This window comes from Mustelus asterias, chromosome 4 (assembly GCF_964213995.1).
Source record: "Mustelus asterias chromosome 4, sMusAst1.hap1.1, whole genome shotgun sequence".
Classification (NCBI taxonomy): domain Eukaryota; kingdom Metazoa; phylum Chordata; class Chondrichthyes; order Carcharhiniformes; family Triakidae; genus Mustelus; species Mustelus asterias.
Window position 1 is genome coordinate 145,947,736 of NC_135804.1, and position 16,440 is coordinate 145,964,175.

The 16,440-nt window shown below is 44.3% G+C and overlaps 1 protein-coding gene across 1 annotated transcript; it reads right to left on the reverse strand.

The window, feature by feature from the left end:
* Nucleotides 1–10,216: 10,216 nt before the first annotated feature.
* LOC144492409 (neurite extension and migration factor-like) lies at nt 10,217–15,519 on the reverse strand. The gene is given in 3 exon segments (XM_078210418.1): nt 10,217–10,296; nt 10,299–10,384; nt 11,240–15,519. Coding segments are annotated over 3 exon segments (4,446 nt in total).
* Nucleotides 15,520–16,440: the final 921 nt, after the last annotated feature.

Sequence of the window (16,440 nt, forward strand, 5' to 3'; positions counted from 1 at the left end):
AGTGGTTGGGGTGTGGAATGGACTGCCTGCAGTGATAGTGGAGTCAGACACTTTAGGAACATTTAAGCGGTTATTGGATAGGCACCTGGAGCACACCAGGATGATAGGGAGTGGGATAGCTTGATCTTGGTTTCAGATAAAGCTCGGCACAACATCGTGGGCCGAAGGGCCTGTTCTGTGCTATACTGTTCTATGTTCTATGTCCTTTTCTTTGGTGAATATTGATGCAAAGTACTCATTTAATACCTCGCCAATTTCCTTTGGCTCCATCCATAGATTCCCTCCCCTGCCCTTGAGTGGGCCAACCCTCTCCCTGGCTACCTCATTGCTCTTTATATACGTATAAAAAGCCAATTGTGATAATTCCGGTAGTTGACTAGCCTTCCACCATTCACAATCTAGAGTCAGATAAGAGCAGCAAGGGGATTGGTCTTCATTTTCTGTTTGTTCCTTCTGTTTTCAAAAAAACTACCGGCGGAATTTTCCCAAAAAGAAACTAACGGTGGAATATTCCTGCCCACCCGTCGCGGGGATTATGGCGGGTAGGACAGAGAATTCGGTGGACTATGTAAAGGGCCATTGACCACACATGGGAATTTCCGGACCTGGGGCGTGCAGCTGGAAAATTCCGCCCTAAGTGTCATAACGGTGAGAACACCAGACCAATCTTCGCTGGTCCACCATGCGTACTCCGAACCGCAATGGTCCCACACTCAGTCACTTTTTTGGGAGAGTGGTGAGTTGCACTGCTAGTGGGGAGCCCAATGCAGAGCACTCAGTCACCAGTTCACAAGGGCATCCCAATCTCACAGTCATAGAAATCATAGAAACCCTACAGTACAGAAAGAGGCCATTCGGCCCATCGAGTCTGCACCGACCACAATACCACCCAGGCCCTACCCCCATATCCCTACAGATTTACCCACTAATCCCTCTAACCTACGCATCTCAGGACACTAAGGGCAATTTTTAGCATGGCCAATCAACCTAACCTGCACATCTTTGGACTGTGGACAGTGGACAAACTTTGGACAGTGAACTGGGAGACCTCCTCCCCTCCACCCCCCCCCCCCCCAAGGATATCAGGGTACCCCCTCATCGGCACGTGCTCTCCCACCCCCTCACTGACATGGATGTTGCTGGCATTCGGGTCCTTCCGATGGGTCCCCTTACCTGACCCCGGCATACCCCACATCATGCTCCCCATCATGCCCCCATTATGCACTCTTCATGCGCCACCCCTGCATGAGTCCCTGTCATAGCCCTTCAAAACGCCCTGCATTACGACTTCCCCCATCAGAGCCCCAACTCAGGCCTTGCCCCTCACTCAGGCCCTGCCCCTCACTCAGGCCCTGCCCTCCACTCAGGCCCTGCTCTCCACTCAGGCCCTGCTCTCCACTCAGGCCCCGCCCTCCACTCAGGCCATACCCCTTTGGCAATGCCCAACTAGCACTGCCAGGATGGCTAGTGGCCTTGCCCCCAACCACCCAGGGGCTTCAATGGACTTCCGGTCACCAGTGTGGCTATCGCGCCTGGTCTCTGCTAGTGGAGACCAGTAATGATCCCTGCCCATGTGATGTCCCACCAGAGAGGTGGGAACATTCTGGCAGGAAGGAAACGATCACGTGGCAAACTTGCTAATGAAATTGAACTCAAGTCAATCTCATGCTAATCACCCTCGTGCCCTTTCTGGGGCGATTCGTTTTGCGCAAGTAGAAAGGGGCCAGGACAATTGCAAACTGTTTGGCGCTGGGGGCGGAACTGATTTTTGGGCCACCTGTAGAGGATCAGTACAATCTACACCAGGCATGGCAAGGTTCGAAAATCACATTCACTTATTCTATTCGCTCTAACAGTCTTTTTCATCGAATTGCTGCAGTGTAGAAGGAGGCCATTCAGCCCATCTGCACCAACAACAATCCCATCCAGGCCCTATTCCCGTAACCCCATGAATTTAGGTAGCTAATCCCCTTGACACTAAGGGGCAATTTAGCATGGCCAATCCACTAACCCACACATCTTTGGACTTTGTGCAAATAATTAAGATAGTCATAAATACTGGCAATATATTGCAGCATAATCTCATTAAAATGATTAAAATCATTCATCATTTGAAATATCATTGATTTTAATCTCAAAATCTAAGAGGTTATGAACCTAAACTGCTTTTGGCCTTTCCCACTACATTCATAAATACAGTCAATGCACAAGACAAAAGAGTGGCAATTCTTTCCCCCAAATTTGTTACCAAATTTGATTGCCAACTTTCACACACTTTCTATTCAGCCTGAGGATGTAGCAGTTTGGAAAGCAGAATCGGCTCCACCTTTAACAATGCTGTTCCGTCATTTAAGTGATAGAAGGTGCTTTTCTAAATGCCAAGACTGCTCTGTACTAGCTTATCCTTCCTGGCGTTCCTCCCTGGGATCTTTGCGGTTTGTAATATATGTAAATAATTTGGAGGAAAATGTAACTGGTTTGATTCGTCAGTTTGCGGACGACACAAAGTTGGTGGATTGGCAGATAGTGATGAGGACCATCAGAGGATACAGCAGGATATAGATTGGTTGGAGACTTGGGCGGAGAGATGGCAGGTGGAGTTTAATCCAGACAAATGTGAGGTAATGCATTTTGGAAGGTCAAATACAGCTAGGAAATATACAGTAAATGGCAGAACCTTAAGAGTATTGATAGACAAAGGGATCTGGGTGTACAGGTACATAGGTCACTGAAAGTGGCAATGCAGGTGGAGAAGGTAGTTAAGAAGGCATACGGCATGCTTGCCTTCGTCGGCCGGGGCATTGAGTTTAAAAATTGGCAAGTCATGTTGCAGCTTTATAGAACTTTAGTTAGGCTACAGTTGGAATATAGTGTTCAATTCTGGTTGCCACACTACCAGAAGGATGTGGAGGCTTTGGAGAGGGTACAGAAAAGATTTACCAGGATGTTGCCTGGTATGGAGGGCATTAGCTATGAGGAGAGGTTGGAGAAACTTAGTTTGTTCTCACTGGAACGACAGAGGTTGAGGGGCGACCTGACAGAAGTCTACAAGATTATGAGAGGCATGGACTGAGTGGATAGTCAGAAGCTTTTTCCCAGCATGCAAGTGTCAATTACTAGGGGGCATAGAACATAGAAAAGCTACAGCACAAACAGGCCCTTCGGCCCACAAGTTGCGCCGAACAATTTCCTTACCTTCTAGGCTCATCTATAACCCTCTATCTTACTAACCTCCATATACCTATCCAAAAGTCTCTTAAAAGACTCAATCGAATCCGCTTCCACCACCACTACCGGCAGCCGATTCCACGCACCCACCACCCTCTGAGTGAAAAACGTACCCCTAACATCTCCTCTGTACCTACTCCCCAGCACCCTAAACTGTGGCCTCTTGTGACAACCATTTCAGCCCTGGGTAAAAGCCTCTGAGAATCCACTCTATCAATACCTCTCAACATCTTATAGACCTCTATCAGGTCACCTCTCATCTTTTGCCTCTCCAAGGAGAATAGACCTGGCTCTCTCAACCTATCCTCATAAGGCATACCACTTAATCCCGGCAACAACCTCGTCAATCTCCTCTGCACCCATTCTATGGCTTCCACATCCTTTCTGTAATGAGGCGACCAGAACTGGGCACAGTACTCCAGGTGGGGTCTGACCAGGGTCCTATACAGCTGCAGCATTATCTCCCGATTTCTAAACTCAATTCCTCTATTGATAAAGGCCAGTATTCCATACGCCTTCTTAACCACAGCCTCCACCTGCGACGCTGCTTTGAGCGTCCTATGAACCCGGACCCCAAGATCCTTCTGATCTTCCACACTACCAAGCGTCTTACCCTTAATATTATATTCTTCCATCCTATTCGACCTGCCAAAATGAACCACCACACACTTATCTGGGTTGAAGTCCATCTGCCACTTCTCTGCCCAGTCTTGCATCTTATCTATGTCTCGTTGCAACTGCTGACATTCCTCGACACTATCCACAACACCTCCAACCTTTGTGTCATCAGCAAACTTGCCAACCCATCCTTCCACTTCCTTATCCAGGTCATTTATAAAAATCACAAAGAGCGAGGGTCCCAGAACAGATCCCTGGGCCACCCCACTGGTGACCGACCTCCACTCTGAAAAAGACCCATCTACAACCACTCTTTGCCTTCTGTGGGCAAGTCAGTTCTGAATCCACAAAGCAACATCCCCTTGTATCCCATGCCCCTTCACTTTCTCCATAAGCCTTGCATGGGGCACCTTATCAAGCGTCTTGCTGAAATCCATATAAACCACATCTACTGCTCTTCCCCCATCTAAGTGTCTAGTCACATCTTCAAAAGACTCAATCAGACTCGTAAGGCATGATCTGCCTCGGACAAAGCCGTGCTGGCTACTTCTGATCATACTATTCCTTTCCAAATGTTCATAAATCCTGCCTCTCAGGATCTTCTCCATCAACTTACCTGCCACTGAGGTTAGACTCACCGGTCTATAATTTCCTGGGCTATCTCTTCTCCCTTTCTTGAATAACGGAACCACATCCACCATCCTCCAATCCTCCGGAACCTCTCCCGTCTCCATTGACGATGCAAAGATCATCGCCAGAGGATCAGCAATCTCTTCCTTCGCCTCCCACAGTAACCTGGGGTACATCCCATCCGGTCCTGGCAATTTATCTAACTTGATGCTTTTCAACAGCTCCAACACATCCTCTTTCCTGATGCCCACATGCTCAATCTTCTCAGTCCACTGCAAGCCTGCACTGCAACTACCAAGATCCTTTTCCACTGTGAATACTGAAGCAAAGTATTCATTGAGTCTGTTATTTCAACCGGTTCAATACAGACTTTCCCACCGTCACATTTGATAGGTCCTACTCCTTCACATCTTATCCTCTTGCTCTTCACATACTTGTAGAATGCCTTGGGGTTTTCCTTTATCCTGTCTGCCAAGGCCTTCTCATGTCCCCTCCTGGCTCTTCTAATTTCCCTCTTAAGTTCCTTCCTACTAGTCATATACACTTCTAGATTTCTAACATTACCTAGCTCCCTGAACCTTTTGTAGGCTTTTCTTTTCTTTCTGACTAAATCCGTTACAGCTTTCGTGCACCACGGTTCCTGTAACCTACCATAACTCCCCTGTCGCACCGGAACATTCCCGTGCAGAGCTCCAGACAAATTTTCCTTGAAAATTTGCCACATTTCTTCCATAGATTTCCCTGAGAAAACCTCCTTCCAATTTATGCCTCTAATTTCCTGCCTAATAGCATCATAGTTGCCCTTACTCCAGATAAACACTTTCCTAGCTCGGCTGATCCTATCTCTCTCCAATGCTAGTGTAAAGGAGATAGAGTTATGATTACTATCCCCAAAATCTCTCCCACTGATTGATGTGACACCTGCCCAGGTTCATTCCCTAATATCAAATCAAGCACAGCCTCTCCCCTTGTAGGCTTATCCACATACTGTGTCAGGAAGCTCTCTTGAACACCTCTAACAAACTCCTCTCCATCTAAGCCCTTTACCCTAGGGATATTCCAATCGATATTTGGGAAATTAAAATCTCCCATCAAGACCACTCTGTTATTATCACGTCTCTCCAGAATCTGCTTCCCAATCTGCTCCTCCACATCTCTGCTACTATTGGGCGGTCTATAGAAAACACCCAGTAAAGTTACCGACCCCTTCCTGTTCCTAACCTCCACCCACAGAGATTCCGTAGACAATCCTTCCGTGGCATCCATCTTTTCTACAGCTGTGACACTATCCCTGATCAACAGTGCCACTCCCCCACCTCTTTTGCCTCCTTCCCTGTCCCTCCTGAAACATCTGAAACCCGGCACTTGAAGTATCCAGTCCTGTCCCTGAGATAACCAAGTCTCTGTAATGGCCACCACATCACACTTCCAAGCAGCGATCCATGCTCTAAGCTCATCCATTTTGTTCACTATACTCCTTGCGTTAAAATAAGCACACCTCAACCCTTCGGTCTGAGAGTTCCCCTTCCCCTTCACCTGCCTATCCTCCCTCTCACACTGCCGACCAGCCCCTCTTATTTTTACTCTAACCTCCTCTCTCCCATTCACCACATTTTGATTCCCACCCCCCAACCATTCTAGTTTAAACCGTCCCAAGTAACCTTAGCAAACCTTCCCGCCAGAATATTGGTCCCCCTGGGATTTAAGTGAAACCTGTCCTTTTTGAACAGGTCACACCTGCCCCTAAAGAGGTCCCAATGATCCCAGGAAACTGAATCCCTGCCCCCTGCATAGATTTACGGTGCGAGGGGCAAGGTTTAAAGGAGATGTATGAGGCAGATTTTTTATGAGGTGGAGATGCCGGCGTTGGACTGGGGTAAACACAGTAAGAAGTTTAACAACACCAGGTTAAAGTCCAACAGGTTTATTTGGTAGTAAAAGCCACACAAGCTTTCGGAGCTGCAAGCCCCTTCTTCAGGTGAGTGGGAATTCTGTTCACAAACAGAGCATATAAAGACACAAACTCAATTTACATGAATAATGGTTGGAATGCGAATACTTACAACTAATCAAGTCTTTAAGAAACAAAACAACGTTGTTTTGTTTCTTAAAGACTGGATTAGTTGTAAGTATTCGCATTCCAACCATTATTCATGTAAATTGAGTCTGTGTCTTTATATGCTATGTTTGTGAACAGAATTCCCACTCACCTGAAGAAGGGGCTTGCAGCTCCGAAAGCTTGTATGGCTTTTGCTACCAAATAAACCTGTTGGACTTTAACCTGGTGTTGTTAAACTTCTTACTGCAGATTTTTTACACAGAGAGTAGTGGGTGCCTGGAACTCATTGCCGGGGGAGGTAGTGGAAGCGGATACGGTGGTGACTTTTAAGGGGCGTCTTGACAAATATATGAATAGGATGGGAATAGAGGGATATGGTCCCCGGAAGGGTAGGGGGTTTTAATTCAGTCGGGCAGCATGGTCGATGCAGGCTTGGAGGGCCAAAGGGCCTGTTCCTGTGCTGTAATTTTCTTTGTTCTTATTGTAGTGTCTATTTTATTGACTGAGTTTGGTTGAGGTTATTCTTGAATAAATTATTTTTAAATTAACTTTGACTCTCTCTCTCTTTCTCTCATCGTTCATCTTGGTGAGTCACTAAAAAGCCAGAACATAAATCCGGGGTACAGAACCGTAAAGGGACCGAGCTCATCAAAACTGCTCACTCAAGAGGGTCTACTGGTCAGGAATAAACAGTGGTTCCTCTCTCTCTCTCCTTCTTGTGAAGCTGTCCCAGTGTGGCACTTCTGGGTTATATTTTACTACCTACAAGAAAGAGAGACACACGGTCATAGGTGGCAGCCAGGGTAACTCGTGTGGCATAAGGGTGAGCTCACTGGTCAGGAATAAACAGTGAGGCTTTCTCTCTCTCTCTCTCTTGCGAAGCTGTCCCAGCGTGACACTTCCAGGTTGTGAGTTGAACACCGGCAGGAGAGAGAAACCCACAGTTATCAGTGGCATCCGAGACCAGTCTGTGTGGAGAGTAAAAGGACCTTTACACAATGGCGACCGCGACAGGGTCTCGGTGGGCTGGCATATGTGACTTACCAGGAGAGAGAGAGAGATCCAAAATGGAAGAGAGGATTTCCTCTTATTTATTCAAGAAAATAAACTTAACCAAACCATGGGTTTTAGTGCCTTCTGGGGCTGAGCAGCCAGCAGCTGCAGCTGAGTGGACAGAGAGCAGGAATCATGATAAGAACAAAGAAAAGGCAGTCTAAGGCAGCCTGGAGATGCAGCATTCAGTTGAGTGCAGTACTGCAACACCTAGCTCACTGCATAGAAGCAATTCAAAAAACAGTTCATGTGACATGTGCATAAAGACAAAGCCAGGATCAAGAAAAGTTAATTTGGTCCATCACGCTGGTTACATCGAGAATCCAAAAATGTTTATTATGGGCTTTCTCTTTCCCACCAGGTTCCCTGAATTCCTTCTCCAGGGAGAAAAAAAGCAAGGAGAAGCATCAGCAATCTTGCACCGTTTAAAGTAGAACAACCAGTTCCTAGATACTTCAGAGGAAAACAATGAATGTCGAGGTACAGAACATCTTGAGATAGATAATCAATAATTGGTCAAAGATATGTGATTGCAGGAAGGTTTTAAGGAAAGACTGGAGAGGTAGAGAGGTTTGGGGGGGGAATTCCAAAGCCTGGAACTATAGTCTTCAAGGCTGATCATAGGAAAAGGGTTGCACTCAAGGCCGGAGCAAGGAACTAAGAGTTCTGGGAGCGGGTGTGTTGGGGAGAAGATTACAAAAATAAAGAGGGATGAATCCATAAAGGGCTTTAAAGTAACTTTAAATTCCTCAATACCCTTTCTCAATAAATATCGATCCAGCTCTCTTTTAAATACCGGCAGAGGGGAACATTTGACCATTCAGTTTAGAATCTGTGTAATTAGTACTTGCATCTTCTATTCTAGTCCATAAGACCATAAGACCATAAGACATAGGAACGGAAGTAAGGCCATTCGGCCCATCGAGTCCACTCCACCATTCAATCATGGTTGATTTCAACTCCATTTACCCGCTCTCTCCCCATAGCCCTTAATTCCTCGAGAAATCAAGAATTTATCAATTTCTGTCTTGAAGACGCTCAACGTCTCGGCCTCCACAGCCCTCTGTGGCAATGAATTCCACAGACCCACCACTCTCTGGCTGAAGAAATTTCTCCTCATCTCTGTTCTAAAGTGACTCCCTTTTATTCTAAGGCTGTGCCCCCGCGTCCTAGTCTCCCCTGTTAATGGAAACAACTTCCCTACGTCCATCCTATCTAAGCCGTTCATTATCTTGTAAGTTTCTATCAGATCTCCCCTCAACCTCCTAAACTCCAATGAATATAATCCCACGATCCTCAGACGTTCATCGTATGTCAGGCCTACCATTCCTGGGATCATCCGTGTGAATCTCCGCTGGACCCGCTCCAGTGCTAGTATGTCCTTCCTGAGGTGTGGGGCCCAAAATTGCTCACAGTACTCCAAATGGGGCCTAACCAGTGCTTTATAAAGCCTCAGAAGTACATCCCTGCTTTTGTATTCCAAGCCTCTTGAGATAAATGACAACATTACATTTGCTTTCTTAATTACGGACTCAACCTGCAAGTTTACCTTTAGAGAATCCTGGACTAGGACTCCCAAGTCCCTTTGCACTTTAGCATTATGAATTTTGTCACCGTTTAGAAAATAGTCCATGCCTCTATTCTTTTTTCCAAAGTGTACGACCTCGCACTTGCCCACATTGAATTTCATCAGCCACTTCTTGGACCACTCTCCTAAACTGTCTAAATCTTTCTGCAGCCTCCCCACCTCCTCAATACTACCTGCCCCTCCACCTATCTTTGTATCATCGGCAAACTTGGCCAGAATGCTCCCAGTCCCGTCATCTAGATCGTTAATATATAAAGAGAACAGCTGTGGCCCCAACACTGAACCCTGCGGGACACCACTTGTCACCGGTTGCCATTCTGAGAAAGAACCTTTTATCCCAACTCTCTGCCTTCTGTCCATCTTAAACAATCTGCTGATGTCAACTTCATCTACATCTTTCACCATGTCCTCCCTCAGTCTTTCCTCCATGAAAGTGAATTTAGTTCTGTGAACCTTTCTTCATAATTTCACCTCTTCAAAGCCTAAACTCTATCTCACCTATAATGCCCTTTGAGGTCCAATGACCCAAACTGCACAACATTTTCCAAGTTCATCCTCACCGTAGATCTATATAAAGCCTGTAAGAGTTGTGCTGACTTGCAATCCAATACCTTCCAGGTGTACTCCGATATTTGATTTGTCTGATTCATAACCACCCTTACATTGACTGAACTCCTTCAGGGCATGATCAACGAACACTGGCTTACTCAGAATCTTTGAACAGGTCCCCAGCTGCTTACCACCAGAACCAAGTCTAATTTGGATTTGTAAAACCGCTCAGCAAGAATCATTGGAAATATTGTTGTGCATTTTTACTTCTTTTTAAACAAGCTTTTCTCTACTTCATCAAAACATGCACTTACCTTCACCGTCTTCAATTGTCCGTTATGACCTTGTCGTAAGTTTGAATGGAAAGGAAGTCCCCATTCGGCCCATCGACAGCACTTCCTGCTTTGCTCAGACTCGTTCCAAACACAGAATCTATCTCTTGCTCGAACTTTCCATAAAGCTCAGACTGAACACAAACCAGTTAATTCCATCTAGACTCCCCAGAGTGAGCTTGTGTGTTGCCAAGCAGATGAGGTAAGCATATTTGGCAAACTGGAACCAGTGCTGAATTGTTAGTCGTCAGTGTTTTGGTAATGACTGAGGTGCCATAATCCACAATGATGAGCTGCAGGTGCTTCAAGGGACTTGCCATAATATTACTGGAATAATAAGTTCAATTTTGTCTTTATTTCCCTCTTTTTTTTTTGAAAACATATATAAAGAAAAAAATAACATCAAAGTTGTTATGTTCCTATTGTCATAAAACTATCTTTACACTTGTTCATGGTTTGGCACAGATTTTTGCAAGTAGTGCATGTGTTATTGTACATTATCAGCGGTGGAGAAGCTCTACTGCTCTTTAGGGCATAGAGCCAGCAGTCTTACTAAGATACTTAACTTTTCAAGATACACAACAATTACATCTCTTCTAATTCCAGCACTTCCATTTTTTTTTGTTTGATCACTGACAAGGCCTCTGAATAATTCTTCTTTTGTGAAACATTATCCCGAAGAATAATAAACATAAGCGCAATTGTTCTGCTGGAAAAAAATTAATCTTCTTCAAACATAGGTAAAACTCAAAAGGCCCCATTTTTACTGAGAGCAAACTGCAGTCAGTTTTCCTGCAGGGAAACAACCAAATAATTTATTCCACGGTTCAAAGGGTTTCAATTTTTTTTTTGCAGAAGCTGTAGAAAATGTAGAGAGTCTACTAAAATGTTGTCAAGGATTAAGAAAAAACCGAAGAAGTGAAATAGCAGTACTAATGGCAACCATGTTAATTATATCACAGCCAAGACAGAACAAAAGTTATCCCTCAATTAGTTTGCCATTCTAGGAGATCTCATGCAAATAATTCCTTTCGAAAGGGGGGAGGGGGAGGGGGGGAACTGCCTCTGGCATGCAATTCGTGCGTCAAAAAAGAGGGGTGGGGGAATAAGGGGGCAGTGCCTGGGCTTAGAAGGTGCTGGGAAAGCAAAGGATGCATCACAGCCACTGTAGTGCTGTATTACCTCAGTTTTTCAAGAGAGGCTGTCACAGATGGGTTCTTGTGCTGCTGTTCGCGCTCTGCTCTCTTTACCTTACTCTTTTCATCCCCTGACAATTTTAATGTTGCTTTGTGGCGGTACATTTTTTTGTGGATGGGACCATTACTGGCAGGAATACTTGAAGTATCAGAGCTTCTGTCAAAAATGCCACCTCGCATGCCAGAACTGAAATGAAATTCATTGTTAGGACCAGTTGGTGCAGCGATATGAGGAACTGTGGATTTTGCAGGATTTTTGTTACTTAAGGCCTTGGCTGTTGCTCTCCGGTTTTTAGCAGGCAAAGAACTATTTGATTTCTTTTTGGATTCTGACATTGTACCACCCAAAATGTTCAAAGTTTTCCATTTCAGGCTGTTCACCTCGAGCGACTGGCATGTACCCGAGGTAATGTTATGACCCCCAGGGCTCCAGATTGGTTCAATAGAAGCCATCATAAAACGTTGGACTTCGGCCATTCCGGAGGCAATATTCGAAAGTATGTTACTGGGTTCTTCAAATTCTCTCTGATCGTCAACCAGGAGATTATTACTGTTTGCTACACTCTGCCCAGACCAACCAACATTGGCCCTTTTACTCAAAGGCCAGGAGCTATTGCCCCCATTTTGCTTTCTACCCCGTGCAGCAGCAGGACCGCGATGCGGAAGAGTCTCGTGAAGCAGCTGAACAGAAGGTGATATGCTGTTTTTGTTGACAAGCGCATCCAATGACTTGCTGTTTGCTGAAGGCAGCAGTGCCTGATCATTCCGTTTAGCGTGTGTTGCACCAACTGATTTTTTGGAGTTTTTGGAAGTGCCAGGACTCTGACGCGAATTACTTCTGCTTTGAGTTTTCTCGGTAACTTTCGCAGATTTTGGCTTCCTTGGTTTCTTGGCACCTTTCGGGACTGAGCTTTGGTTTGGGCCCACATGCTTACTTGAGGTGTTTCTCTTCTTAGCTTTTTGTCCTCTGATACTGTTATTTAATTTCAGCATGCCAGTCTGTTTTTCAAATGAGTTTGTTTCCGCCATCTCACTGGTGTCTTCATTATTAAAGGTATGAAACTGAAATTGATGATTATTCAAAATAAATGTCTCCGTAGATTGATCATGTGCCTGGGGTACTGTACCCCATTTCATTTCACTCGCATCTCCAAGCATTGCCTGGGCATGCTCCTGAAAGTCTTTGGGTTTGCCTGACGTTTTGACCTCTGGTCCCACTATTTCAGGCGAAAGGTCGGGTGTGATTGGCGGGGAAATCTCAGACAGTGTCACTTGCCTGAATCGATCGGGGGTGAAGTTTGAGATGTCGAGAAGATCAGCAGATTCCTTTAGAGGTGCAACTTCATCAACGCTCTGCTGAATTACAAGCTTGGGGCTGCAATGGGCTAAAAAGTCATCGCTCATATCATCCTCGCCATCATTTTCACATGACTTCAAACTTAAAGAGCTAAAATTATTGGCGCTTGCTGACAAAGAACCCACTGAATCAAAACTGATGAGTCTGGTGTCATCTGGAGCTACTGAATCTCGATGGAGCTGAAAATTGCCATCACCGTCTTCTATTATGCATGATTGATAGCTGGTATTTGACTGCAATGGCTGGTTATGGGAATAATTCTTGCTGAGCACAAGTTCATCGCTGTCTATTTCTATCTGTTGATAATTGTCATTAACGGTTCTTGAAAGATTAGTGCCTTCTATTGGTAGTGACACTACACCAACCATACTAGTCGACAGAATGGCAGGCGCTCTGCCAATAGCTGAATACTCTGACTTTGTGTGCCACAACTTTTCAAAGCTCTGTTTCTCCTCCTGGTAAAGAGGAGACTGCTGCTGTTCCGATTCGGAGGGAGGGGACATTACACAACTTTGCGTGAGGTTTGAAGGGTTGAAATGATTCAGTGGCTTGGAAGCAACGGCAGAATGATGTGGAAAGTAGGAGAGCCCAGTATGGCTTATGGAATCGGATGCATCCAGCAGTGTCTGTAAATACCCCCCAGGGATTACTTGCACAGTAGATGCAGCATTAGCAGATGGCACAGGCTTCTCAGGAGAGCAGGTGGCGGGTGAAAAAGTAGAATTCTTAGCAGCAGCCTTTGCGTGGCACGATTTAGATAAATGGGAGTTGTCTGGGACGCAATGAATGGCATTAGTCAGAAGGCTACCTGAACTATTCTGTCTTGTTTCAGCTGAATCCACCTCACTTGTATTTGTCATTGTCTCAATGTCATTATTAACTGCCATCTTGATCTTTTTGCTGGTGTTTTTCAGTTTGGCTTCTGCTTTTAATTTCAGTCTTTTTAGTCTGCCTTTCTCCTTTACTCGGTTGTCAAACTTTCCTTGCAACTTACTTCTCATCGAAGCAGTCCCTGATGCAATGTTGGTGGAGCACAAGCCATTTGCACAGCTAGGGATTTCTACTGCAACTGTCTGGGCATCTACAAAGTTCATCTCTTCTCTATCCTCATAGGTCAGTCTTTTAGTTTCAACCGGATCAAAAGAGCACTCGATCTGCTTGTTGGGCCCCAGCTCAAGTCGAACTCTACGTGCCCTGTGTCTGTTTGCAATTTGTTTGCTTTTCCTCTTGGCAGGATGAGCAAGAAACACATTAGACACTGCACTATTTAAATGTGGCCTCTTCCTTCTTTCAGTAGGCACTGACAACAGATGCTTAGATTGTTTTTGGCACCAAAATTCCTTTAAAGGTGCAAGTTTTTCATATTTACCTAGTGCTTCAGCAGTCAAGTTGACACTTGTCTGGGTGGCATCAATTTTACTGACTTTCACTCGCATATCCTTCTGACCTTTGAACCTATTAATAATGATATATTTAATAATAACTGGCGGTCCTCTCCGAGCTGACTTTCGGCGCTTTCGTGGGCACCATTCATCATCATCTTCCTTCTTAGGACCATCTGCTGGCCATTCCTTCTTTCCCGAAATCTTTTCACTTTCTATAGAGTCAACATCGTACAGGTAGTCATCACTATACCGTACTTTCCTTTTGGCACGTAATGCATAATTTAGTTGACCAGAGCAATTTGCATTTTGTCTTGCAAGATACCTAATACTATCCATGTTGCCTTTAATGGTGTCATACGAGGAATCTGTTCCATAGCTGTCATCACTGTACTCTCCTGAATCTTCTACGGAATGGTTGGTTTCGAAGAACTGATTTCTTTTCGAAGTTGCATACAGCTTTACGTCCACAGTGCTACCATATTTTTGCATTCCCGCCCTCTCTTCTGATGGGTCGTCCTCATCCCAGATGTCAATCTCATCAGATTTGATTTGTGAGGGATCGGAGTTCATTTTCACGGACGCTTTGCCCTCTTTTTTTGTGCAATTTGAGATGACATTAGGAAAAAAGCTTAACTGTGCTTCTTCCTGAAGTACATTCGTCTTTTCCCTGACATTGTCTTGAAAGGATTCGTACCTAATCTTTAAAGAGCAGACATCGCTGCTCAGAGTTGACTCATCATCAAACATGTAATTGTCCACCTCTTCCTCTGCAAAAAGATTGACTGAGAGCTCATTCTTTGAGCACAGGTCAAGCAGTTCTATTTTGCTTTCGCTAATAAAAGACTCAAAATAAGCCCAATCCTGGCTAGGATTCGATAATAAAGCTTCCTCGCCATTGCATTTGTCCAGCAGTAATCCTTCATAGTAATGTTTTTGGGTAATATCTTCCGACTCACTGTCAGATTTCTCCACATCTCTTTTGTCTGTAGTCCTAGATTTGTGCACAGTAAAGCTTAACAGTTGGTCCGAAAGCAGCTGATCCCCGTATCTTGCACTTTCTCCTGAACTCATGCACTGAATCCCTATATCAGAGGCTGAACAGGTGTCACAATCCTTGTTCATGTCACCTATTTTCATGCTGATTCCAGGTTCCGCGTCAATGCTTTCTTTTGACTCAATGAAGCAGCCCAAACAGGTTCTGCTCTGTTGCATCAAGCAGTCGTCAGACAGCGACGAGATGCCTTTGGGCTCCATATACCTGAATGGGGCTTTGTCAGAATCCTCTGGTACGGACAAATAGCTCACGCCCTTTGTAACACAAGACGTAAGGGAAATGGCATGCGTGGAGGAATCATTTGAAGTATGCTCAGGCACATCAGCTAGTCTTAGAGGAGAGGGTGGGTCCAACAGGCAGGCCTCTTTTGAAGTAGGTAAAGATGACACCCTGTGGCCTAGTTCATTTTCTTTTGGTGAAATGAAAGATGATAAGGTAACTGCAACATCTGCTGCATTGTAAGACTTCATAAGTTTCCCTGCACCACATGATTCTACATGGAAGGAAAAAAAGTTAAATAATTTCAATACACAGTAATACAGTTCCCATTTTAGACAATGCACATAAACAGTTTAAAGTACATGACTAAAGAGAGATAAGAAAAATTACACAAAATGTCTTCCATCTTAAACCAAGAGGAATAATTTTGGCATTGGGGGAACTGAAGTAGCCCGCATATAGAATTTATTATTGCTATCAACCTACAATTATCTCGATAGAAACTGAGAGGATGTAGCAGAACTTGTTAAAATCTCATTATGATTATAGCTCCGTTTTCACCCAGGCTCCAATTCAGTGTTATTCTGAGAATTATTCACTCATTTAATTTGTTAATTAATCTTTCATTAAAACGTGTCATTGGGGCAAAAAAAAAATGAAAATGATCACAGTTTTGAAAGACTAATCACCTAAGTAACTATGGATGTAAACTGTGAAATTTTAAACAGACTGGGATCTGCTTTCATAACACAACAATAAAAAGGGAAGCTTTGAGCAGAATGCTAATTCTGCTGACCATTATGTTTCAACCACTTTTATCCGTATGCATTACAGTTTATATATTATATATGCTATCTATATGCACATACATATATATAATTGTCTGTATCATATGCATACCAAGTCTTAAGCCAAGTGGCATTATGTAAAACAAGTGTAAAGGAGGAAATAATTGGGTTCGCAGACACTTAAAATGATATACATTCTGCACATATTGCTATATTTGCTTATGTGTCCACATTGATAATGGAAGTTACAATGTTATTGTTAATGTTATGTCAATGTTATCACACCCTCTCACCAATGGTGCTGCTGTGATAGGATATGCGCAGGGGCAGAGTCAGGACTTTTATTATAGCATGACAAGATAACACAAGACATTTTCATTAAAT